Source organism: Rhinolophus ferrumequinum, chromosome 10, assembly GCF_004115265.2.
Source record: "Rhinolophus ferrumequinum isolate MPI-CBG mRhiFer1 chromosome 10, mRhiFer1_v1.p, whole genome shotgun sequence".
Classification (NCBI taxonomy): Eukaryota; Metazoa; Chordata; class Mammalia; order Chiroptera; family Rhinolophidae; genus Rhinolophus; species Rhinolophus ferrumequinum.
Window position 1 is genome coordinate 585957 of NC_046293.1, and position 26121 is coordinate 612077.

The 26121-nt window shown below is 53.3% G+C and overlaps 2 protein-coding genes across 2 annotated transcripts in view; both read left to right on the forward strand.

Annotated features, from left to right (window-relative positions):
• The first annotated feature begins 229 nt into the window (after nt 1-229).
• MLC1 (modulator of VRAC current 1) lies at nt 230-18474 on the forward strand. Its single transcript, XM_033118515.1, is given in 13 exon segments — nt 230-553; nt 946-1129; nt 2430-2519; nt 3786-3839; nt 4187-4288; nt 8381-8479; nt 8900-8971; nt 10662-10778; nt 11974-12030; nt 12469-12591; nt 15290-15383; nt 15386-15441; nt 16815-18474. Coding segments are annotated over 12 exon segments (1119 nt in total). The 5' UTR covers nt 230-553; nt 946-949; the 3' UTR covers nt 16890-18474.
• A 2409-nt stretch (nt 18475-20883) lies between these two features.
• Nucleotides 20884-26121, forward strand: part of TTLL8 (tubulin tyrosine ligase like 8) — a 30490-nt gene continuing 25252 nt past the window's right edge. The window contains exon 1 of the mRNA XM_033116616.1: nt 20884-20950. Within this exon, the coding sequence (XP_032972507.1) occupies nt 20884-20950 (67 nt within the window). The remainder of the gene's footprint in view (nt 20951-26121) is intronic.

The window sequence follows — 26121 nt, forward strand, 5'->3', positions numbered from 1 at the left end:
CCACCCGCCAGCCGGGCTGAGCGCACACGTGTGGGTGTCCTCGTGAAGGTTTTCCTCATGTGATCATGGGATGGAAAAAGGCTGCTTGAAAGGAGGTATAATAAGATCTTGAGTCAAAAGTTCTGTTTCCAAGACAGCACCCGGCCCTCCGCCTGCCAGGGTTCTGTGCTCGGGGGAGCCACTCTCAGGCACACTTCTTCTGAGATGCCCACCCTGGCGCCCGTGTCCTGTCTGCATGAGTGGGACTGAGGTGGCCCCTTCGTGTCCTGGCGGAGTTAAGACAGGACCGAGCAATGCTCTGAGCCAGCGGTTACACAACCCCCACAGAACTTTCCAGGATCACTGGCTTCATCTCATTGAAATTCAGGACTGGTTCTCCTGCTCCTGGCTTAAGTGCAGATTTCTCTGGGCTTTTGTTCCTCTGAATATAGCACCTTGCTGGAAGCCCAAGGCAGGATGACTCGGCAACAGCGGAGCCCCTCACCCAGAGACCAGCAGGCCTTGCCACCACCAGAAGCAAGTGAGGGACGTGTAGAAGGCAGACTTTACGTGGGTGTGTATTTTTGCCCATCTCGTGTTTGGTTACCACCACGAGCAGTGTAACGGGCTTTGAGTAGCAGCACGGCCTGGGCTTCGGAGCTGGGGTCGGACCTGAGGACCTGCTGCTCCGTGAGACACCTGGCAGTCGCCCGGAATCCAGACCGGCTGGGTTTGTTTTATGGAAAGTGACTGTATTCACTTGTCCAATTAAGTGCTTTTTCTCTTCTTCAAATTTCACTGCACTCGGCAGGAACGCTCTTCCTTTACTGAAAACAACTATTTCAATTGGAGTTTTTTTTTCAGAGTGGTCAAAAGTAAACTACAATTGTGCTGCAAACAGAAGTGGTACAGAGGAGAACTGCAGGCACAGCGCTCGTGTGTCACTAATGTCACGTCTGTCCTCAGCGCCATGACGCGGGAGGAGCAGTGCAGGGAGGAGCTCAGTTATGACCGGATGCCCACCCTGGAGCGGGGCAGGCCGGACGTGGGGAGCTACGCCCCAGACGCCAAGCCCGGTGACCTGCAGCTGTCGTCCAGGCTGCGCCCTTGCTTCAGTCACAAGACGTGGGTCTTCTCTGTGTTGATGGGGGTGAGTAGCCACAGCAGGACCACTGAGGCATCGTCCCCCATGCGGTGTCCCCGGCTGGTGGTGCTCCTAGGTGATGGGTTGGAGCAGCTTCGGGTACTCTGCTATGGAGAGCCCCATGGTGTCGACAGCTGACTTTCTGTGCTCTCGGAATCACTTTCTTTCCACTCCCAAGCGGCCTCTGGGCTCTGGCTGCTCTGTGTCCCTCCAGGGTTGGCACAGCCCAAGGCCCATGAGGACCGTCTGCAGGGTCATGCATTGTGCCAGGGTGGCCTCCGCGACCCTCGACTCCTAGGAGGTCTGGAGTCACCCTGCAGAGGTGGGGGGAAGGGCTATGCTCTAGGAGCCTCTGGCAGAGTGAACAGTGGGCGGTGTCTGGAGGCGGAGGCCGGGCCCTGGAGCAGGAGCCGGCTGAGGGGCCGAGGGGCCGAGGGCCAGGGCCAGTGGGAGCAAACATTTGCGGGGCTGTGCCTGGGGTCCTGGCACATTCACCTTCTGATGTGCTTGGCTAGCATTTGACGATTGAGGAGTTATATTGGCCTCCGTGTATGTGGTTACCTGGGAACCCCTGGCTGAGAACCAGGATCCAGGCCAGGACCCCCCACATGCCCCAGGCTGTCCAGGCAACACCCCCAGGAGTCTTGCCCACCCTCCCCCCAGCTGTTCCCAGGCCCTCGGAGACTGGACCCCCCCCGCCCCGTGTGGGGCACAGAGGAAGCTCCTCCTCCCTCCTACCCCTGAGACCTGGGCTCTGTGCAGCGCCCCAGCTGCCTGCGGCCACAGAGCTGGCCCTGCTGTCCCCTCCTCACTTATGTGTGGGCTGTGGTCTCCTCTGCCCCCATCACAGGGATGCACGCAAAGCCCCCTGCTCTGACCCTTGGTCTAAGTGACCATTCACCCCGACCCCCCGCGCCACAGCCTGCCCCTCTGCAGTGAGCTTCCATGTCCCTGGCTCTGAGCGGGTGGGGTTGTTCCAGGTGCTGTACCTGTACCTGGGGTGGGGTTCCTGAGGCCTTGAAATTGCACATGTTGGGGAGAGGGTGTTTTCTGCGGAGAGGCATCGATTCTTGCTTTAAATTTTGACAGGACCCGTCCTTTTCTCCCCCAAGTAAATGATAAAGCCCATAGTCTGACGTGGGGGGGCGGGGGGCGAGTGGGGCCATGGCTGTCCTTTGTCCTTTGGGGAGGAGTCAGGTGGCACGCTGTTGGCGCTGTGGGGACGCTTCGTGGCAGCCAGAGGGCTGGCTGTGTGTGTGGTCTTCCGACGGCCGTGCTGTCACCTGAGTCGTGCTCTGTGTTTCAGACCTGCCTGTTTGTGACCTCGGGGTTCTCTCTGTACCTGGGAAACGTGTTTCCTTCCGACATGGATTACCTGCGCTGCGCTGCAGGCTCGGTAAGCAGTGTTCCTCCGTGCACCTCCCACTCCCGGAGTTCGTGGTTCTTCATTTGGCTCTTTCGCTCTGAGATTTACCAGTTTCTGTCACTCCCTCCTTATTCTAAACCTCCTCATCTGGCTTTGGCTTCAGAATGTCTTTATTACTTTTGAAAACAGCTGGTGAAACAAGTCTGAGTCACTCCACAGACTCCTGGATTAGAAATGGCACTTTGCTTTTGACATGCGGCTCGTTTGGGGGCTGCCTCCCACCCCTCCCAGAGCTTGTGTCCTGCTCGGGACTCACAGGGCATATCCCAGGTCCGTGGGGCCTCTGGCCCGCCTGTGTCCTGCTCCAGCCCCACCCGTGTCCCCAAAACACAGACCCACGCTTCCTTCACTCTGTACCCACACCCTGCCTTGCCCCCTCTGCTGCCGGAGAACAAAACTCCTTGAAACAACTCGCCCCCTTTCCTCCCCCACCGCCATTCTCTCTGGAACCTTCTAGGCGGCCCTTTGTCTTCACCACTGGAGCAGTCCTTCTGGGGCCACAGTGACTTGACTTCTGCCCAGATGGCTCCAGGACAATGCTCTTGTAGGCTGGGTGTCCCAGCAAAACCCTGGGCAGCGTCCTTCACCCTCAGAGGTGCTGGGCCAGAGACATAGGTCACATGGTCCCAAGAGCTCCCCCTCGCCCCTTGGTGGCCCAGCCCCCTGCCTCCAGCAGACCACAGCCGTGCATCTTGCAGGTTCTGTCCCTATGGCTCATGCTGGCCCACTGCAGGGTCTACAGGGGTCCCATCGCCCACAAGAGCAACACCTGGTGTGGCCCCCAAGGCTGGCCCTCCTCCATCCACCGCCCTGACGCCCCCATGCTTGTCTCCTTCCCTTGTCCTTTGCTGCTGTGAGGCCCCTGATGACAACCCCCTGGGGCTCGGGCCTCCTGGGCATTGCCACTTCCTTCACACCGGGATGTGTTTCCCTTTCCGGGTCGTTCTTAAGCTGCGCCGGAGGCTGGTCTTGTGCTAGTATGCCCAAGCCACCGCAGTGTTCGTTATCCAAGACCTTTTTCATGTCATCAGAAAAATGACTCTGAAAGACTGGGGGACCTGTCAACGTCCCAAGAAACCCCTGCATCCCGTGGACTGGCCACACTTGTTTTGCCGACATGTCCCGGGTTGTCCCAAAGCTTAAGCTTTACAGGCCACTATTTTCAGGACAAGGCTGTCGCCCGCTGGCATGCGAGAGTGACGGACCACCGCTCACCCAGCTCTGGTTTCTTTGCAGTGCATTCCCTCAGCGATTGTGAGCTTCGCCGTTTCAAGGAGAAACGTCAATGCGGTGAGTCCAGCCTTCTGTCCAGCCTTTAACTGGGGGCAGCTGCCCAGCTCCCAGCCTGTGGAGGCCCCAGGCCGCCTGCGGGGCTGATGGGCACGTGTGTGTGTGCATGCGCGTGTACGCACGTGCACGGTGGGATGCGCCTGCAGTGCCCACCGCAGCCCACACTGCACTGCAGGGCTCTGTGCCCTCCACCCTGTGCTCCCAGCTTGCAGGGCACCCACCCCAGCTAATGCCTGTGTGTCTCAGTCTTTAGGGCTTTTAATAATGACCTGGAATTTGGTTTGATATTACCTTTACTCTTCTAGTTATGCAAAGGAGAAAAAAAACCCTCCTGTCTTGTTTTTCAGATTCCCAACTTTCAGATGTTATTTGTTTCCACGTTTGCTGTCACCACCACGTGTTTAATCTGGTTTGGTTGCAAACTTGTCCTGAACCCTTCAGCAATAGATGTGAGTCACTGGAGATCGACACAGGCCCCAAACCCTGCGGGTTTTCCCCTGGACGCGACTTCTGCTGTCTGCCTTGGGGGCGCGTGGTTGGTGTCTGTGGCTTGGAAACGTGTAGACGTGGGTCATAGCTCTTGAGTTTGACAAAGTTTGAGAATTTTATTTATCCTTTTGAAGAATTGTCTTTAACTTTTCCTTAATTGCAGTGGATGAGTTTTTTGATAATACTTTTAATGCTTCTTTCACAATACTTCTTAAAAAGTAACAGGAATAATACACATTTCATCAAATCTGTGATGTTGTTTGTGGTGAGGTTGCCATTACTTTATGCACCTCTAAGAGAAATGGAAAAGCCTTGTCATTCACACGGCGGCACTAAAATAGACAATCTCCTGAAAATGCGGACCAGATCAGAGTCCACACCCTGCTTTGGCTGTGATGCTGAACCACTTTGGTTAAAGACCAGGAAAAGGATGAGGAGAGCTTAGCCAGGCCAGGAAGGCACGAGGAGTGAACACAGACACGGGTCCGAGAGGAACACCGGCTTGCACATTGTCTGCAGAAGAGATGGGTTTCTACTTACGTGACTTTAGATTACCCAGAGCGAGCCAAGCCTGCTGGGTGTGAAAATCAATCAACGTAAAACAGTTGCTTGTGCCAGCAACAGAAAAGTGTGAAAATGTAATTTAAACACAGATATCGTTTTATGGAAATGAACATTTAAACTTCCTGGGCATAAATGTAATCAAGGTATGCGGAGTATTCTGGAGAAAACTGGGAGTCTTGCTGAGCTCACCAGGGCAGTCGTCAGCAGGTGAGTGGGGAGTGGGCAAACGCACTGCAGACCCAGCAGGTGGAGGTGGTGAGCAGGGCCAGGGAAGGGTGGGTGAGGGGACTGCCCCACAACCAGGAGCTGGTGCACAGCCGTCTGATAAGACGAGGAGCCACCCAGACACGAATGGCCGGAGCAGCCCCACGTGTGCTGACGTGGCCTGGACTCGGGCACAGCAGCACTGTGATAAGGGTTGGAGACCTGCTTCCCTCTCACCCACCCCGCGAACATGCAGACCTAACAGCTGAGGCACCACCAGGAGACACACAAGGCCCAAGCAGGCTGAAGAAGGGCGCCGAATTCTCCCGGGACGAAGGCAGGGTCCCAGGTATGTGAAGGACTCCTGCTCAGAGGCAAAGGAGCGTCCCGGGTGCCAGGAGGAAGGCCCTCACTGAACAAGAAGCGCCAGCAGGCAGTTGGAGGGACGCTCAGCCCCTTTAGGAACCAGAGGAGAGACATGAAAGCCACAAGGAGAGCCATTGCCAGCATCAGATGGACAAGGCCCTGGGGTGCTAGCCTCCTGTCCTGGCCCCGGTGACCCTTATGGCTGCTCCAGGCCCTGGAAAAGTCTGGAGCTTACAGGTACATTCTGAAGGAAGACACACACACGCACATGCACACACACGGTGAGACAGAACCACGCAGTGGGAGGCGGCGCTCGGGAAGGAGGCTCTCCCACCGCTCCTGCCTGCTCTGCCTCTGAGCTGGGTCCTCTGAGCGCCCCCTGCCCCCACACAGCCGTCAGTGTCCTCTGGGTTGACTCAATTTTTGCTTTCCCCAAACGGTGCTTGGTAGAGCTGCCTGCTCCCAGCTTTTCCACCTGCACGTAAGGACGTGCCCATCTTGTTGTCGCCCTGTTAGCACTGCCCTGTGCCCACAGAGGGCACCACATCGCCTGATATTCTTAGGGACGGAGCTGGGGGGCTCGCCTCCCACCCTTCCTCCCATGATGGTGTCCACATGGACACACCAAGGAATGCAGTCACGAGTGCCCCCCTGGATTCAACGGAACCAAAATCGTGCTTGGTCCTCCCCCTCACTACCTTTCAAGCATTTGGCACCATCATTTCTACCGTTCTGCGGTCTCCGTTCTCCGGTCATTTCTACCGTTCTGCGGTCTCCGTTCTCCGGTCATTTCTGCCGTTCTCCGGTCTCCGTTCTCCGGTCATTTCTGCCGTTCTCCGGTCTCCGTTCTCCGGTCATTCTCTGCCGTTCTCCGGTCTCCGTTCTCCGGTCATTTCTGCCGTTCTCCGGTCTCCGTTCTCCGGTCATTTCTGCCGTTCTCCGGTCTCCGTTCTCCGGTCATTTCTGCCGTTCTCCGGTCTCCGTTCTCCGGTCATTTCTGCCGTTCTCCGGTCTCCGTTCTCCGGTCATTTCTGCCGTTCTCCGGTCTCCGTTCTCCGGTCATTTCTGCCGTTCTCCGGTCTCCGTTCTCCGGTCATTTCTGCCGTTCTCCGGTCTCCGTTCTCCGGTCATTTCTACCGTTCTGCGGTCGCGGTCACAGCTTCTAGTCACTAATGCGTCTGAGCCCCTCCTCACCTGGCCTCCTTCCCATCCTTGGCGCACCTGTAACCCAGGTGGCAGCACTTGCTTTCACGAATGTGTTCAACTCCCGCACAGACGGCTCTGCTGCCATGGGTTTCTCTGGTACAGACACCACCACACTTCTAGCCAGATGGTTTCGTGGTGCATCTTCTATCTCGTGGTGAGAACGTCCAGCCCCTTTGCTCTTCGTCAAAGCTGACCTCTCTTATCTCAAACATATCTTAGAATAAGCTTAGTGCGTTCCTCCAAAAATACAGCTGGAAGTTCGTCATGATTTCTTCAAGTTTATAGAAAAGCGTTGTGACAATTACCCCTCTAGTGTGTTGTCACCCATCTGAGAGCACAGACTGTCTCTCCATTATTCAGATAATTGTCTGAATAAAAGCTTTATGAGGGTTTTAATGTTTGTGTGTTCTCAGTTCAATAATGCCTGGGTAATTTACAGATTGTGTTCCTTGTATGAATGGTGTCTTATTTTTTGAATTATATTTTCAGATTGATTATGGTTGGTGCAGAGAGATGCTATTGATTTAAAAAAAAATTTTTTTGAAGTATTTGAAGACCCCCAAAGCAGGGGCCACGCTGCAGGTCAGGAGGCTGCCAGGGAAAGCGGGCGCAGCAGCCTCTGCTGTGGTTTCTGCAGAAAGGAGCATGAGGCAGGAGGGCAGGCCGAGGATCGAGGACAGGCTGTGTGAATGATGTCGTGGGCTCCGGGCACAGGCGCTGCCCCTAGTTGTCGGGTACCTGGTGGGGGGCAGGGCCAGGAGTGGCCCCACGTAGGGGCCTCACCAAGGGGGCAGGCTCTGGACTGGCTGGGTTGCACAGTTAAATTGACTATTTTTAGTCTGTAGCACTCTGAATGTTATAATATAGATGTGGATTCGTGTAACTGCCCACAGTCAGGATATGGAATGCTCCCCAAAGCCCCCCGGTGTCTTCAGCTTTTGCCAGTTATGCATAGAACCACTATAAACATGCACAGGTTTCAATGTGAATAGGTTTTCTTCTCTTTTTGTATTTTATTTTTCCCCCTTTCTTCCGCCCCTCACCCCACTCCGGTTCAAGCTTTTGTTTCTCAGTCTAGTTGTGTAGGACACAGCTCCCTGGCCCATGCTGGTATTATGAGCCTTGCGCTCCCCCTGGCTGAGTCAGTCAGTTGGCCACTCACGCTGGCCACTGGCCGCCCACGGTGGCACACAGCAGCCTGCTGGCCGCTCATGCTGGCTGCCGGACACTCACACTGGCCACCAGCCGCACATGGCCGCACACAGCAGCCCACACCCACCTCCGGTAGCCCAGCTCCAGGGAGAGCCATTGTTCACAATCTTAGCTGTAGAGGGCGCAGCTCACTGGCCCATGTGGGAATCATCGGCGACCTCAGCATTAGGAGCACCGCTTTCCAACCACCTGAGCCACCTGGCCAGCCCGGGTTTTACTCTCTTTAGGAGTAAATACTCAGGAGGGACAAACCGCCAAGGAAGATTTAGAGCAGGGGCTAGCAGACCACAGCCCAGGGCCAAGTCCAACCCTTCAGCTAAATGTGGTTTAAAAATAAGACGACTGTGAAACAAATGGTGTGGTGTGAGTTCCCCCGGGCCTGGATAGAAGACGTCGCTCAGAGCTGGGAGCCAGCGTCTAAGCCCGTGCATGGGTCGGCTAGGGTTATGGGGTAAAAGTGAAGAAAGGTGGTTTTTCAGACATGTGTTCTCCTTCGGCAGATCAATTTCAACCTGATTCTGCTCCTCCTGCTGGAGCTCCTCACGGCAGCCATGGTGATTGTCTCTGCACGGTCCAGCGAGGCGTCCTGCAAGCACAAGGTAGGTCCAGCTCTGGGCAGACGTTGCACGGAGGGCGGGGGTCATCTTCCCCCTTGCAGGGCAGCCCCCCAAGAATGAGAACGCCGCCCGCCTGTGGTGGGCTGGGCAGCCCCCACTCTCCGGGGTCTCCTGGAAGCTGATGGCCTTGGAAGGTGCAGCAGAACCTCGTCCATCGTGGGGCTCTGACCATGCCTGCCCCAGCAGTGTCACAGAGACCCCGTCTGTGGAAGTGTCACTGCGTGTAAACGCATCTTCACAAGCAAGGAAGAAGCTCTCGTTGACCTTCTGCTTTCAAGCCTGGGGTTACTAGTGGCTTCCAGCCACTCATGTTTTAGAAGGTCCCTAGGTGACGGCCTGTGCCGAGGGCGGGGCCGCGGGCCACTGGGTGCGCCCAGGTGAGTCTCTGTCATTTCTTTTTAGGGTTCCATGTCTGACAGCACCAACACTTTGTATGAAGTGACATTTCCTACTCGGGTCCTGAAGTCCTACTCAGTAAGAAAACTTTCCTTTTCTTTCTCCTGATTTTATTTTATTTGGGGGGGGCAGTTCACACTGGTTTAAACCATCATACTTATTTTCATGATGAGTAGGATACGGCTGCATGGACCGTGCACATATTTCATTCTGTTAGTAATACAACTCCAGTAGTGTTGTTGGTGACAAAATACCTTGTCTTAGGTATTCTTCAACTCTTAGGGGCACAGGTTTATATAGATAGACCCTGATATTGATGTCGACTGGATATTGATATAGATTAGATATTAACATACTCTGTTTCCCCGAAAATAAGACCGAGCTGGACAATCAGCTCTAATGTGTCTTTGGAGCAAAAATTAATATAAGACCGGTATTATATTATATTATATTACATTATATTATATTATATTATATTATACTATACCTGGTCTTATAGTAAAATAAGACCGGGTCTTACATTAATTTTTGCTCCAAAAGACGCATTAGAGCTGATTGTCCGGCTCGGTCTTATTTTTGGGAAACATGGTAGGTTAGATATCGAGGTAGGTTTGGTGTAGACCTGGGCTAGATAGATCTGGTTTAGGTGTAGACCTGGGTTAGTTATAAACCTGGGTTAGGTGTAGATCTGGGTTAAGTGTAGACTTGGGTTAGATGTAGACCTGGGTTAGGTGCAGACCTGGGCTAGATAGACCTGGGTTAAATAGACCTGGGTTAGGTGTAGACCCAGGTTAGGTGTAAACCCCGGTTGTGTTGACCTGGGTTAGGTGTAGACCTGGGGTAAGTTTAAACCCGGGTTAGGTGTAGACCCAGGGGAGGTGTAGACCCGGGGTTACATACAGGTGATATATAGGTCTGTATGAGGTAACACACACTGTCCTGATTGACACCGGCTGTCCCTGAGCCGTTCTGAAGCACGTCCCCTTTCACTCTCAGGAGTGCCCTGGTTTGAAGGATAAATTATATAGCCACCCTTTCTTTTTACTTCAGTTTTTATTTATTTTTGTTTTTTGTGTTTTTAGTCTGCTTATTCTATAACTGAAAGCTGCTAACCTCCCCCTCTGAGTTGCAGTCATCATTTACTCTTTGAAATTCTGTAGCTTTTTGGAGCCTGTGTTTTTGTTTACATACAAGTTTAGCATCGCTTGCTGGTGAATTTCTTTCTTTGTCTCATCACCACATAGCGACTCCTATCTTAGTAACAGTTTTTGCCATAAAATCTGTATTGATGCCTTTGATTTAAGCCATCAACTATCTCTGGTTAACATTTGTGCAGAGTTTCTTTTCCCTTCTTACTTTCAACTTCCCTTGTCCTTATACTTTGGTGCGTCTCTGTAAACATAGAACCGTATTTTATTTTCTACCTTATCTCTAGTTCTCTCTGTGGCCTTTTGAGTTGAGCCCATTCATCTTGAGAGCAACTCTGGGCACATTCATGTGTATTTTGCCATCCTTGGTTTTCTCTCGACGTCTTTTCCCGCCTTGCCTGCCCCTCCTCTGAATAGGTGGGAGCTTCTCCCTTCCTTTTCCTGTTAATTTTAGCTTGAAAAGCATTCATTTCAGTATTCTTTGGGAGGTCATCCTCAACCTTTCAACACGGTCGCCGCTTTGCCCTCCCCACCCTGCCGACACTCGTGTTCTGGGGACTCTGGGGAGCCTGTCCTGTGTCCCCTGGTGACACTGTCTCCACCATCCATGGCCCCTGCAGGTCATCGAGGTGATTGCCGGTGTCTCCGCCGTCCTGGGTGGGGTCATTGCTCTGAACGTGGATGACACCATCTCAGGCCCGCACCTCTCTGTGACGTTCTTCTGGATCTTAGTCGCCGTGAGTACATCCCGGGTGGCCTTTGTCCGTCGTGTTTGGCCAGGCCGCACAGTTGCCAGCTGCAGCCCTGGGCCACTCATCAAGCCTGACGTGGCTGGTCTTTGAGCTCAGTTTTGGTGACACTCAGGCAGCAAAGCAGCTGGGAGAGAAGAGGGTGGGAAAGTGGGCGCTGGTGGCTCTGCCGTCAGAGGAGTTCGGGAGTCGCCAGCTCAATGAGTCAGTGTGTTAACTGCTTTTGTTTTAACTGCTATTGTTATTTGATAGTTTTTGTGTTATTTTTCTCCCGAAAACTGTTTACTTTTATTTTATATGATTTTATAATAGGTGACGTTTATATTGTTTTATAACATAATACATATTTCACCAAATATATTTACAGTATGTTATCATTTTACATTAAATACGCCCACATAAATGCTTAGTGCACACCTAGCACATGGCGAGTGCTTAACACCCGGTCCGAGGGTCCGAGTGCTCAAAGCCATCGTGGCGGCTGTCCCTCCCCCGACCCCTGACCTGGGGGGGCAGAGTCTCCTGGGGTTGCTGGGTCTAATCACAAAGGAACAGCTGATGACCCACGCTGAGGCACAGCACAGCTGGTCGCTGCGCACTTCAGAGCCATTTGTGCCATGAAGGCAACCGGCTGAGGCTCAGCGGGGTCCTCCCAGGAATGCAAAGCATGCTCATTGATTGGATCCTGAACCAGCATCAGAAACGGCTGTGAGCGTGACATTCTTGAGACAACTGGGAGAGTCTGAACATGGCGTGTACCTGCGAGGCTGCTGTTGGATCGTGTCAAATTCCCCCCACGTGGTACTGAGCTGTGATCGTTTAGGAGAGTGTCCTGTCAACACACACACACACACACACACACACACACACACACACACAAGTGTTCGGGGTGGCATTCCCTGTCAACAGATGTGGTGAAATGTCAGCAGCGGGCGATCGCAGGGTTCTCAGGCGTTCCCAGTGTGGTTCTTGCAGCTTCTGTGCAGGGTCACAGGCTAAGCTGAGTTGCACTGAAGAAGAGAGAGCACAGGAAGCCTCAGAGAGGCTGTCCTGCTTCCCTGGCCACCTGCCCAGCCCTCCTAGTGACAAGGGTGGCTCCCATCAAATGGGAGGGCACACACTTGGAATCTGACTTCTTGGACTGTCATCTCTGAAGTCTTTCTTTTTTCTTTTCTCTCTTTAGTGTTTTCCAAGTGCCATTGCCAGTCATGTGACAGCAGAGTGTCCCAGCAAGTGTCTGGTAGGTGAAGCCCCGTCACCAGGGTATCAGGGACCCCGCTGAGTGGTGTCAGGGCCTGGCCCGTCCCTTCCATGCTGCCACGTGACAAGGCCCCTGCTGCACCAGGCACCCCAGGCTGCAGGGCTGTGGGCGGGGAGGCCTGAGGAGGCCCGTGGGATTGTCCGAAGGCTGGGCTGTTTGAGAACAAACAGACTCTCGCATGTGGTGCCATTGCTGTGACTCAGCCTAGGGGAAGGAGACCAGCAATTCCTAAGCGTCATTTCTTCACCCGAGTGGAGAATGGCACGTAGATCGGGGAAACCTGTGTGGCACACTTGTGCGGGGATCTGTGGGCGATCCTGGGGCAGACGCTTCAGCAGGAGGCACGTGCACTCACAGACACCGGGGGGTGTGGGGCCGGGACCGCAGCCCCACCCCGACGCCCTCGTGTCCCCCCAGGTGGAGGTGCTGATCGCCATCTGCAGCCTCACGTCCCCGCTGCTGTTCACGGCCGCCGGCTACCTGACGTTCAGTGTGGTGCGAGTCATGGAGATGTTTGAAGCTTACCCGCCAGCCATCAAGGTACGCGCTTCTTTCCGTGGGCTGTGCACGCTCGCCGCGGCTGGCGCTGTGTGTGCCTGAGGGGACGCGCCAGGGACACATGGCTTTGAAGTGGGACCGTGTGCAGATCAGGTGTCTCCTGTTCTCTGACGCCCGTCTGTCCTGCTGACCCGCGGGGCCAGCTCTTCCCTCAGCCGTGCTCCGCCCAGGCTGCTGCTGTCCCTATCACTTTGGGCCGTTCTCTTGGTATCATCGCAGCCCTGCAGCCCATCCGGATAACCTCCTTCATCATTATCTTGGCTTTTCTTAGCCGTTCCACATCCATCACAGTGTAGAATCAGCCATGCGTCGACGGTCACAAGGGGTCCTGTAGGACTTTGTATAGGAGTCGCGTCAGGTTTACAGACACACCTGAGGACTGAGAGCCTCTCGTGCGTGGGCACAGCCGTCACTAGGACTCTTGAGTCCCCATAACTTCCCGTCCTGCTCCCCGCATGGCGGCCACATTGTGAGGCTTGTTCCTCAGGAACCCAGTGTTGTTTCCAGGGTGGATGGTATTTGCCCCAAATGTTTATCCTGAGAGAGCCTGACATACTGAAGAGTTGGAAGTCCAGTGCAGTGAACACTGAGATTCCGCAGTGGGCTGTGTGTGGCTTACACACGCGTGTTGACACTGACGGGTGGGCTGAACGCACACCCCCGCACGTGTGCATGACAAGTGCAGACGCTTGACAGCCAGCCTGACCTGTCACTCTTAAATGCATTGGCATTTCTGCAAGTAAGGACAGAGTTCTATACACCCACAGCTCCGTGGTCACACCTGAGGTGCTCAAGTTACCCTGTGACATGCCTGCGGTCCAGTTCACATTTGCTTTTCATGAATCGTCCCCAGAATGTGCTGGGGGTGAGCCCCGCCCAGGCTCGCGTTGGCATTTGGCTGTGAGTCACAGGGTGGCCCCTCTCTCCCCCATGTACTGACTTTTTGGAATCTGGGCCAGTTGTCTGGGAGACGGTCGCACCTGTGGGCCTGTTTCCTGTGGCGTCCGTGGGAGTGAATTCAGGAGCAGGTGGTGTCGTGATTCTGCCTGGTTCTGCGGTGGCTGCCAGACTGATCTCCAAGGAGGCACGCGTTCCCCTCGCAGAAAGTGACCCAGATGTCAGCCCGGGAACCATGCGGATGTCTGTCCCAGCACCTTCACCTGTGGCTTAGCCCTGATGGTGGGTCCTGGCCTGGGTGCTTCTCACATTGGAGAGTGAAACAAAAGTGATACTCGGGCCTCCACTCGGGCTTCTCATGTGAGCGTGAGGGGCAGCATGTTCTGTGTGAGTGAGCACGTTCCGTGTGAGCGGCACACGCGTGTAAGGGGCAGCACGTCCCTCCTGTGTGAGAGGGCACGTGTGTGTGAGGGGCACGGATGTTAGACTCCTTCTAACCGTGGATCTGGGCAACTTCAGCCTATGGTATTTTTCTTTCCCTACTGAGTCGAGAGCTTTCAGCTTTTCACGTACCGGAAGCCCTTTCCAGCTTCTCTCGCGTATCGAGTGGCCAGCATCACTGCTCTGGTGCTTTGGGCCATTATGAAGTAAAACCAGGGTGGCTTGAACAAGCACTGTGACACCGTGACCGTGATCTGATAACCGAGACGGCCAGCAAGGGACTAACGGGCAGGGAGTGCTGGGCAGAGGGATGAGCCACGTCCCAAGAGGACTGTGTAAGATGCCATTATGCTACTCAGAATGGCACGCCACTTAAAACTTAGGAATTGTTTATTTCTGGAATTTTCCTTAATATTTCAGACTGCGGTTGACCGTAGATAACTGAAACTGTAGAAAGTGAAACCACAGATGGGGGAACCACTGTATTTTTTATTGGACTTATGGTTAAATTTACACATTAACTTGAAGAGAGTTGCGCATTCTTTTGTTTCTGACAGTGACACGTATGGACGCCGAGGTTTTCTTGTGTTAACGTTGAGTTGCTCTGTGTTTCGAGGCTGGTGGCCTTCATGCGGCATGGGAGGGTTGGGTGCTTTGTGGACGTCTTTGCAGCCACCGGGCTTCCTCTGGGCCAAGTGCAGCGGGCTCATGCCCTCTGGCCCCCACACTCTTTGCCCAGGGCGCCTCCTGCGTCCCATGGCCACATCGCTCCCTCTGGTCCTGGGCACGGCTCAGCCTCGTGTCCAGCAGCGTCACGCTGCCTGGGACCCTGTCCCTCTCTTTCCTCCAGAGCAGACTCCACCAGTCTCGAGAGCGTGTTTCCTGCCTGCACATGGCCAGTCCGCTGTGCCCCACATGGGCACCACTGGCGTGGCCTGGTGCTTTTCCTGGCTCCCTTGCTGATGGGGTGGTTGTTGGGGGCATGAGACACGGGGACCATGAGCAGCCAGCGCGTGGCCACCAGGTTGGTGGCCCAAGGGCCATTTTGTACTTATCTGTTAAACCTGGAACAAGACAGAGCAGAGCTGATTTCCTCCACGCTCAGTCGCTGAGCAGAACAGCTACTGTTCCCGTTACTGCAGTCACAGCACAGCTGGTGCCCGGCTGGGGCTCTGCAGGGGACTTCCTCACAGCAGCAGCTGCGTCCTGGGCCGTGGGCATGGGTGCTGGCTGCATTGTGTCCTTGGCCGACGGGGCCTGTCTCACTGGGGTGGGGTGGGAGGGGTTGGGCAAGAGCCAGGAGGGGAGGCAGGTGGCTGCTCACGTGTGTTTCTGCTGCCAGCAATCCTACGACGTGCTCCTGCTGCTCCTGCTGCTGGAGCTGCTGCTGCAGGCAAGCCTGCACGCGGGCACCGTCATCCAGTGCGTGAGCTTCAGGTGGGCGCGTCCTGGGATGCCACACAAGCCGGCACGCAGGAACACTTGGCTGGGCAGGTGAGTGGTGTCTGCGCGGGGACCCTCCCTGCCTGGGGGCGGCCCTCCCAGGGCCCCATGCAAAGTGACATCTGCCCTGGCTGAGTTCTTTCGAGACCTGTTGTGCCACGTTGTATTTCTAAAACACTCTGGAAAAGTCTTAAAGAAGTAAAATATATAATACTTTCTTAGAGCCAGCTAGGCAAACACACATCCGTTCCTGAAAAAATACTAAGGACCGAATGCTTCCAGGTTCACTCTTGCAAACGTGGACAAGAACTTTGCAAGGATTTGCACGGGTCGCAGTGGGCTTGCCTGCCGGCCCCTTTCTGTGGGAAGGGGCAGCCCCCCAACCAACACCCTTTAGATGGGGTGGCCTCCTGACCTCTGATTGGCAGGCTCTGCCAGGCTCATAGCTGCCTGCACCACACCCTCCCTGGTCCTGCCTCTCGTTCCCCCATAACTGAAAGGCTGGGGTGACGTGTCCTCCCTGTGAGCTGCCCATCCAGTGGTGTTTTCACTGGGCACACCTGTCCACTGGCCTCGGGTGCACAGTGCCCTATGCAGGGCCCCCAAGGGCCGCCTGGGGTGGAGTAAACACTCCTCCCACCCAGGTACCACTCAGGCCCCTCACGGTCTCTGGTCCTGTGCTGTGCACACCACCCACGTCCTGGCCGCGTTCTGGCCCTGTGCCCCTGCCAGGCTGCTCCTGCCAGGCTGGGGGACGCTTTCCTGCTGGCGGCCGGGTCCTCGGCGACCTGACCTCCGTCCTGTCCGAGCACTGTCCCGTCCATCACACTCCTCAGACCCACCGCTTTCTTGTCATTGTTACCTGGCTGTGGTCAGAGTCCTGCGGGGGCGGCTTTGTCCCCAGGCCATCCATGCAATGGACCTGGTTCTGTGTCGGGACACCAGGGCATAGAGTCGGTAAAGTCCTGTGCCCCAGTTTCCATGGGCAGCTGCCCTCCCCGTTTCTGGAGGGCACTGGTGACCACTGCCCTGAGCGTCCTGCTTCCTGGGCCTCAGGCCCCTGCTGATGCCTTCGTACTGACCTGGCCAGTCCAGGCCCCTTCTCTGTGGCAGCGGCGTCTCTGCCCCCAGGAAAAGCCTGCAGCCCCCATTTATTTCTGTGCTGTGGAGATGCGGGCTCTGCCAGGTGCTGGCCTGCAGCTCCCCACCAAGAGCCAGCGTGTGGGCCGTGGGGAGAGCTCACCCTGAGCTCAGGCTCCGGTCCTGACGTGGTGTGGAGTGTGGCAGACTGAGGGGCGGGGCCCAGGGTCTTCCTGCCAGCCAATCACAGGCTGAGAAGGGCTGTCACCTCAGCAGGGCCCGCCTCCCGCCCTGTCCCACACGGTTGGCCAAGAGAAGTGACGCTTTCCCTGTCTTGGTCACAGGTGACCAGAAGCCCCCTGAAGGAGTTTGACAAGGAGAAAGCCTGGAGAGCCGTCGTGGTGCAGATGGCCCAGTGACAGCGGGATGGGGACACCGTGGTGCGGGGCCCGCCGGCCCCGACATATGGAACGGCAGACACGCGTGTGCTGGCGCTGCCTGCTACTAACCCCTTCCCGTTTGCCAGGGCGGGCAGCAAGGTGGAGTTGCCACTGCCTGTGGTGGCTTGGTTTGCGAGGGTGGGCACTTCCTGTGGTGGTTTAGTTTGAAGCAGGCAAGGCTGACCCCCTCCTTTGTCGCCGGTCAGTCAGTTCAGGGCTCCCAGGGTGGCCTGACCGCACCGGCTGGAGAGGTAGGGGCTCGTGCTGGAGCTGGACTCCAAGCATGATGTGCAGGCAGCTCTCCTGTCCTCTCGGTGACCTGCTGCCATATCTGCCCCTCCTGGCTGTCCCACCCGTTTTTGTTGAGCACCTACTATATGCAGACAGTGCACACCCTGGCTCAGCCCGCGTGGCGCTTACCCATTTCGGCATTGCCCTTCTGAGATGTGCCAGACGGGTCCCCCACTGGGGCACCGTCTCCTTGATAAGACCGCTGGGCACTGTCTCCTTGACAAGAGCGGAGCCCAGCGCTCTGTCCTCTCTCCAGACCCCACAAAACTCAGCTGCCAGGAGCATGGGCGCAGGGCAGCCCCACCCCACCACATCTGCCGCGGGCCCACGCACTGCACATCTGCCCTTTCCTTTTCTTACCCAGTCATTGTGCGGGGACCCTGCCTGCTCAGGGGCACTGGCCTGTGTCCGGGCAGCTTGCCTGCTCTTGTCACGCGTCATTTTGAGCTTCTCTGCCCTTTGTGAACAGCCACACGAACATGCACCCCGTCTACCGTGCCGGCTGAGTGTTCTTTGGGGTGGGGACGCGTCCTACGCTTTGAAAAACTGCCTAGGCCACGTCTCTGTCTCCATGGCCTCGGTGACAGCGTGACATGGGCAAGGCTGAGCCGCTGCCTCCTGCCCCTTTGGGCTCTGCTCCCTCAGGCCAGGCCACTCCCATTGCCTGTAAGACAGCCTGGGACTCCTCGTGGGTCCTCACTGGGCGTTTTCCAGCCCTCCCTCACCATTGCCTAACAAGTAGTTTGTCTCCATCCTCCCTGACCTGAGGTGTGACTCGTGCCAGGGGTAGCCTGCGTCTGTCACTGCCAAATGTGAGAATAACATTGGCTTTGATTAATGCCAAGAATTAGGCTGTATGCCATCTCTGTCCCCTGAGTACACCTGGCATCTTCTAGAAGAACTGCTAGCATCTCCCAGTTGACATGGGTCCCATAAATCCCCAGTGAGCTGGGAGTACCTTCTCAAGTGGAGATGTGACTGTCCTGGGAGTGGTCTTCAGGCCAGGGCTGCACCCTGGAGTGTCTCTGTTCCTTGTCTTCCAGTGTAAGGAGATAATCAGCCTCGTGATGGAAGAGGCAAACGTCCGCTTTACTTAGTGCAGGTGTATCAATTGGGCCCTGTGGGCTGGTGAAGGGCCTGGGGCCACTAGATCAAAGAGCCAGTAGCCCTGGAAGAAGGCTGGCTGGGTTGGCCAGGTGTGGACTGACGAGGGGGATTCGAAGGTCCTCCTGCTTTGTCACTGCTGAGCACAGTGACTAGCTGCCAGGCTTGGGCCAGGCTTGCCCTGACAGGTTGGGTCATTTTCACTCAAACAGGAGGAGTGCAGGTAAGATACCTGGAGAGGGGACAGTGCCTGCCAGGGAAGTGTTCTCCAGAGCTGCTGCTCTGACAACCCGGTTCTGCTGTCCTGAGAAGGCCAGGCGAGGACGAGGGAGGGCCAGGCAGGCAGGGCCCCACGTAAGCGTGAGTGCTGCCAGGTGGCTCTCACCTGCACACAGACCCCACCCAGCCGCCCAGCCACCTCCCCTTCCTGCAGCTCTTGGGGCCAGGTGGGCAGGTGGGGCCTGCTCCTGAGCTGGGGACAGGACCACAGGGACAGCACAAGCAGTGCTGGTCTCTTCTTGGGGACCCCAAAAGCCAAGTTTGAGGGCTGTAAGTGGGCACCTGGGGCCTGACTGCTGGCGGGTACTTCCTTATTTCAGAGAGCTTGAAAAGTCCAGACAAATGGGGTTTAAAAACTTTGTAATTCTCTGCCAACTTACATTTTTCTTTGATGTAGTTAATACTGTCTAAACAATAAATGCTAACATGCAAATGTGGCCCGACATCTGTTTGATTTTGGGGTCCCAGTTCTGAAAGGTTGGGAAATAAAGCATAGCATGAAGGTGAGGGCCGTTTTTTGATTTATTCATGAGGCATGTGACTCCTGAGGCCAGTCTGCAGGTGAGAACCCAAAGGAGCATGAAGGACCTGTCCCCACAGAGGGGCCATCCACTGAGTCCTCCATGGCCACTCCAAAGTGGGAGCAGAACCCCACTTTGGCGTTAGCTTGGGAAATTACATACAAAATACAGATGATTTTAAAACCCCAAAAAGACGACATCTAGGTTTCGGAAATTCAGTGAGCAAGGCATGATGGGGTGGTGGGTCGTTCCCACTGCCCCCTCCCTCCACAAGGTCCAGACCAGAGAGTCCAAGGCGAGAAGGAAGCCAACTTCCGGTTGGCGTGGGGGGGGAATGTCTCGGGGTCTGGGACCGTGGGTGCGGGCGGGACACCAAGTGACCTGGGATGCCAAGGCCACTCTGAGTTCCTCTTGGTGGGGGGAGACTTCCGGGGCAGCCCGATCGTCCCCAGCCCGTGAGGCGACACCAGCACCAGCGCGCAGCACCCAGGCCTCATCTCCACCTGGGGGGCTGTGCGCCCCCCCAAGCCAGGCCGCGGGGGCCCCCCCAGCCGTCCTGCTGGGGACACTGGGAGTGAGGGTTCTAGAAAGGCCCGCGGGTGGGGCGAGAAGGCTGCGTCAGGAGGATCGCGGGGCGGGGCCTATCCCGAGCTATTCCTTGGGGGGCGGGGACCGGTTGTGACCCTCGGGTCTTTATGACTTCGGGGGACTGACTGCCAGGGCCGGTCTGTGTGACTCTGGGTGGGGGCGGGGCGGCCACTCGCTGGCCCTCCTCCTCCCCGCAGACACCATGGTCCGTGGGGCCCGGCGTCCCGGCCCCCGCTCTAGCGCCAGCCCGGACCCCAGCACCTCACCCCGCGGGTGCCACGCCCAGCACCCTGCGTACCCCGCACGGCCGCGCAGCCCCACGCCCAGAGCGGGCCGCCGCTTCGCGCGCCCCGAGTCCCACTGCCCGTGCCCCTTGCGACCCCCGCGGCCCCCGCCTGCACAATGTGCCCCCGCAGCACCGTCCTGTCTCCCAGGGCAACCGCAGGAGGCTGGGCAGCGAGGCGAGGGGTGGGGGCGTGGTGGGAGCCAACCGGAGGCAAAGGGGTGAGTCCTGGTCCCACCTCTCCCTAGCCTGGCCTTTGCCCTGCGGGTCCCAGACGGTTCTCCAAGCCCTGCCCCACCCACGCTCACTTTCGGAACCCCTGACCCGCCCTTCCCCCCTTGGAACTCCCATCTCCCCCTTACCCCGAGATTCTAGACATCCCTTCGGAACATGGGACTTTCCTTAACCCCAGACCTGCCCCCAGCCCAGACCAGGCCCCTAACCCCCAGACCCCGCCCAGTCCCTAGGCTACCCCCCAACTAGACCTGCCCCTTAACCCTAGACAGGCCCCCCCTTGGAACAACAGCCCTCCCTCCACCTGGGGATTCTAAACAATTCCCCAGGACCCCAACCTGCCCACCCTAACCTCAGACCTGCCCTCAGCCCCAGACTCTCCCCCAACCCCACACCTGCCGCTAACCTCACACTGGCTCCCAGCCCCAGACTTCCCCCCAGCTCCAGACTTATCCCCCATCTTCCCCAACCCCAGACCAGCCCCCAACCCGATCTCAAACTTCCCTCAACCCCAGACCTGCCCCAACCCCAGACCTGCTCCAACCCTCAGACCTGAGGTGGCCCCAGCGAGCAGCACCCCACCACCAGCACCTTGGATCCATCGCTGATATCCCTCTCCTTGCAGAGGCCCAAGCTGGAGGCAGGAAGGGCCAGCTGCTGGAGGGGGGCCAGAATGGAGCTGGGCGAAAGGAAAAGGCTGTTGTCCTCCTCCTTGGAAGGAGACCAGAGAGAAGAAAACAGTCAGTATTGTCCCTGGCCGCCTGTCCTTCCCACTGCCCCATGGGTGTCCCAGTGGTTCAGACCCGTGTTTCTTGTGTGGAGCCATGTGTTTCTGTGAAATCAGGCATAGGTCCGTTTTGGGTTCTCCATTCTGTTCTATTGATCTACTGCCCAACCCTTATTTCCTGCTACCCTGTTTTAATTCCTGTAACTTTATAATATAGTCTTAATATTTTGTAGTATAAGTCTTCTGACTTTATTCTTCACGATGTTTTGGTTTTCTCAGACTTTGCATTGCCATATAAATGTTAGTCAAACTTGTTAATTTGCACCCAAATCCTGCTGAGATTTTAATTGTGATCACCTTGACTCTAATTTAATTGTAGATCAATTTGGGTGAGAATTAACATCTTGACAATATTGAGTCTTCCAACCCATGAACAGTGTACAAAGCGAGACCTCTTTTGTTTAGATTTACTCCAAGACATCTGATGTGTTTTGAATGCTGTTGACATTTTGAGTTTCATATTTTTATTATTTCTGGTACAGGGAAATACAGTTGATTTCAGTTAATTGACTTGATATTTGGTGACTTTGCTAAACATACTAATTCTAATAGCATGTCGATTCATTTCGATTTGTTCCTTGCACAGTCGTCTGCAAATCTTTTCATTTTTGATACGTTTTATTTCTTTTACTTGTCTTATTGCATTGGCTAGTTCTTCCAGTATAATGTTGAGTACAGTGGGAGAGTGGACATCTTGTTGTTGTTGTTGTTGTTCCCAAACCCGGGGAAAGTGCTCAGTGTTTCACCATGAAGTATAATGTTGCTATAAGCTTTACAGGAGGCTGCCCTTTACTCCTGGTTTACTGAGAATTTTTAAGTGAATAGTTACTACATTTTATCACATGCTTCTTCTGCCTCTATTGAGATGATAGTATATTTTTTCCCTTTAGTCTATTATTGTGGTGGATTATGTGGTGGATATCTTCAAATATTATTTCAACTTTATATTTCTGGAATAACCCCATGTGGTCATGATGTATTGCTTATATGTCATTGGATTTAGTTTACAAGTTTTTTGTTTAGACACAAAGATTTTTGTGTCTATCTTTATGAGTGAGATTGGCCTGTACTATTCCTTTCTTGTAATGTTCTTGTCAGATTGGGGTATTAAATTTTTGGTCTCATAAAAAGAGTTCAAAAATAGTCTGTTTTTCCTAGTCAATGAAAGGGTTCATATGAGGTTTTGTTTTGTTTGTTTGCTTGAATATTTGGAAAGATTGCCCTGTGATGCCAGCTAGACCTGGAGTTTTCATTGTGAAACATTTTAATTGTGGAGTTAATTTCTTTAACAGAAACAGACCTATCCAGATTTTCTGTGTATTTTATGTCCGTTTTGATAAGCTGCGTCTTCACTGTCAAATTATTGGCATGTGGATATTCATAATATCTTATTATCATTTTAATATTATTTGTACAATCAGTCATGGCATCCCCTTTTTCCTTCTTGATATTGGTGATTCACGTTTTCTGTTTTTTCTTGATCGGTCTATTCAGAGGTTTTCAATTTAAAAAATGTTTCAAAGGTCCAATTTTTCAAATATATGGTGATGGAAGGAGAACTGACTCTGGGTGGTGAGCACACAATTGGGATTTATAGATGATGTAATACAGAATTGTACACCTGAAATCTATGTAACTTTACTAACAATTATCACCCCAATAAACTTTAATTAAAAAAAAAGTTCCAATTTTTGGTTTGTTAATTTCTCTATAGTATATTTGTTTTTTACTTCTCTATTGTTTCTTGTCTCTCCTTTTGTCTAATTGTTCTCTTTCTAGCCTCTTGGATCATAGTGTAGGTAATTTTTTATTTGTTTTCTTTTCTAATATGTGCATTTAAAATGTATAAAAATTGCCTCTAATCACTATTTTAGCTGCATTATAATGCTTTGATATGTCATATTTTCATTATCATTTAATTCAAATCCTTTTAATTTTCCATCTAATTTCTCCTGGGATCCATGTTTTATTTTTAAAGTGTGCGGCTTAATTTTTGAACGTTTAGGAAAATTTCTAGTTACCTTTTTGTTATAATTTCTAGTTTGCTTTGACAATTGTTGGAGAATTTAATCCGTGTTATTTCACTCCTTTGAAGTTGGTTGAAACTCTGTACAGCATGTGGATCTATCCTGGAAGATGAGCGTGTGAAAAAAAATGTGTCCTCAAGTTGTGGGACCTGGAGCTGCCTATGTCGTTTGGGTCCCATGGTTACCTGACATGTTCAGATCTGCTGTATTCTCCTGATTGTGTTTCATCTTTCTTTTATTGAGATAAGTAGGTTAAATAGCCCCCTGTGATGGTGGGTTTCCTATGTCTTTTTTTAAAATCTCTGTCAACTTGGGTTTTATATATATTGACGCTATGTTATTAAGTAAATACACATTTGAAAATTTTTTATCTTCCTGACAAATTTACCTTTTTACGTAATGAAATGTCTCTTTTGTCTTTGTTAATGATTTTATTAAATTTTTAGTAATACTTACTAAATAACTATTAGCCTGTATCTAAATACTTACGATATAACTCTAAAGTTGACATTTTTTTGTATAACCATTTTTAATATAATCTTTTTTCACACTCAATAAAATTAACAATAATTTCTTCATAAAGTCCCAGAATATATTCATATGCCCCTAGTAACTCCCCAAATAAGTGTACAGTTGGTTATTCAAATCAGAGTCTGGTCAAGGACCACACATTGTATTAGGCTGTCTTTTAGTCCAGAATAAACAGCCCTATGGCTGTATGTTTTCAAGATGGGTCTTATTGATGGGGACAGCCTCTTGTTTTCTGGGCAGCCCCACCTTTGGGATTTGTCTGATTGTGGCTTCACTGTGGTAAGCTGTTCCCTTTCTCCTGGAATCAGAGGTAAGCGGAGTGTCCTGCCGGGATTTGGGCTAATGTACAGCCAGGTCACCTTGAGGGTCTGTGCACCTGGTTCTGCCTACAGTTGTCTGGCTGTCCCATCATCAGTGCTACGACTGGTCAGTGGGTCAGTGCTGGCCAGAGCCCTGCGATGTAGACTTGTGTTTGCCGTGGCTGCTCGGAAGGGTGGCGCTCTGGCACCTGGTAACTGTCCGTGTTCCCTGCTGTGGTGGGTCCCTGCAGGGTCCCTCTGAGATGGGGTCGGGTGCGGGAGGATGGCTGGAGAGAACTTCGATCAGCACCTGTGGGGTTGTGAGGAACCCGAGCCTGGGCAGGGGAGGAGGACCTGCTGTGTGGTCACTTTTACGGCTGCAGCTGACCCCACGGCAGCTCTGGCACAGCCACCACAGCGCCCATCCACCTCCCAGGGTTCAGTTGCCCCTTTGGAAACGGGCCGTTTCTCCCATACCAACTAGCTGATCAGCCGTACTCTGGAAAGAACTCCTTCCCCCGAAGACCTCTGTGGTCTTCATGAGGTTCAGATCCTTCCGGAAGGTGTGCTGGGTGCTTCCTTCCCTCCCTTACTTGCGGGTTTCCAGGGAAGGTGCTGGCATGCCAGGCATCTCGGCTGCCCTCGGGTGAGGTTTCTTTTTGCGTGGCTTTTCACTTTGGAGAATCTTTCTGGGCTTTGGACTGTGTACAGTCAGTCACTTTCATATTTGACACTCTGTTATCTCTACTTGGTCCTCAAAGCCTCTTCAAGTCGTTTCTGATCGTTTTGCTGTGCCCTCCAGCCTATACGTGCCCCCAAGGTGCCCTAAGATCACCCGGGGGCTTCAGTATCTCAGACCAGCAACCCCAGTTGTCCTGAGAGTGGGTGGAGGGAGGGTAGGAATCAAAATCTGGGTGCTGGCGGCTGTTCATGTTCTAGTTCAGCCCGAGTGGAGATGGGTATTTATTCAGATGTGTGTGTATCTGTGGACATGGTGTTTCTGATTTTTCCTTATTTTCTTAATGTCGTGAATGGACTACGCCTTGAATAGTAACCGAGCCGTGACTGACCCGGTGAAGGGGTGGGCCTTTGTGAAGTCGCTGGGGGCAGTGTGCTCACCTCTGGGTGTGATGTTGTCCTCAGAGCGTGTCACACGGGCCTGTTGGTCCTTACTTTCTCACGACTTGACTTGCTTGGTCGCTTAGAACAAGTTAGGGGAGGTCCCACCTCTCCTACCCTCAGAAGGACTCTGCCCAGGAATTGTGTAGTCGTCAAGTTTGCCCAGGAGCCCATAGTGTTCCCTCTGGAAGGCTTTGAATTCAGATTTAGTTCCTGCATTAGGTAGAGGGTGATACCCATCTGCTATTTTCTTCTCGGTCAGGTCTCGGTAACTTGTATTTCTCCGGGAATTTGTCCTGTGAATGGTTCATAAACAGCTAAAGCAAAACCAGCAGGTCACTGGAGTGGCAGTTGGTAAAAAGCACCAAAAAGACACTTTGCACAACCGGGACACTCACACCGGACTTGGTATGGGGCTCAACGCGGTGACCAACACAGCCAGCTTTGGAACCTCTTAAACAAAAAAACAGTTATTTGTGAGGAATTGACAAAGAGGTTCAGCCTTAAGGGAGCAAGTCAGTGAACCTTCTGGGCCTTTCTCTGGTGCAGGGAGGGTACCTTTCCCCCACCTTTTCTGTGGGAGGTTTACTTCCTGCTTTGAGGGGGGCAGCGGGGTCAGTGCATCTTTCTAGCACCCCAGTTTTGTTCAGTAACTTGAATCCATAACGATCAACACGCAAAGTGGCATATTTGGGGCGGCTTGCTCTGACTCCCATCGTTATTTCCACAGAGTGTTGATTCTGTTGGTGTGACTGACCTGGTTCTATCCACTCAGGGAATTTTTCAAGGCTGGTCTCCATTTGTCCTGATGTCTGTTTCTTTTAAATTTCTACTTTATTGCCATAAAGTTCATCATATCCTCTTAGTTTTTAAACCATCTAAGGGGGTTTTCCTATCCTGTTATTACTTTTTTATACTTTTTCTCTTTTTTATCGGTTCGTCTCATCAATTGTTTATTGATATTATTTGTCTTAAACCTTTGGCTTAATGTTCATCGAATTTTTAAAAGATCTCATTCATGTGTCCTCTTTATTAATTTTCTTGGGTTTACGTGTGCTGTATTTTTGTGAGGTCTTGCAATGGATGTGTTACTCCATGTTTTTAGCCTAATTGTTTTGTAAAAAAAATGCATAGATGGTTGAGAATCT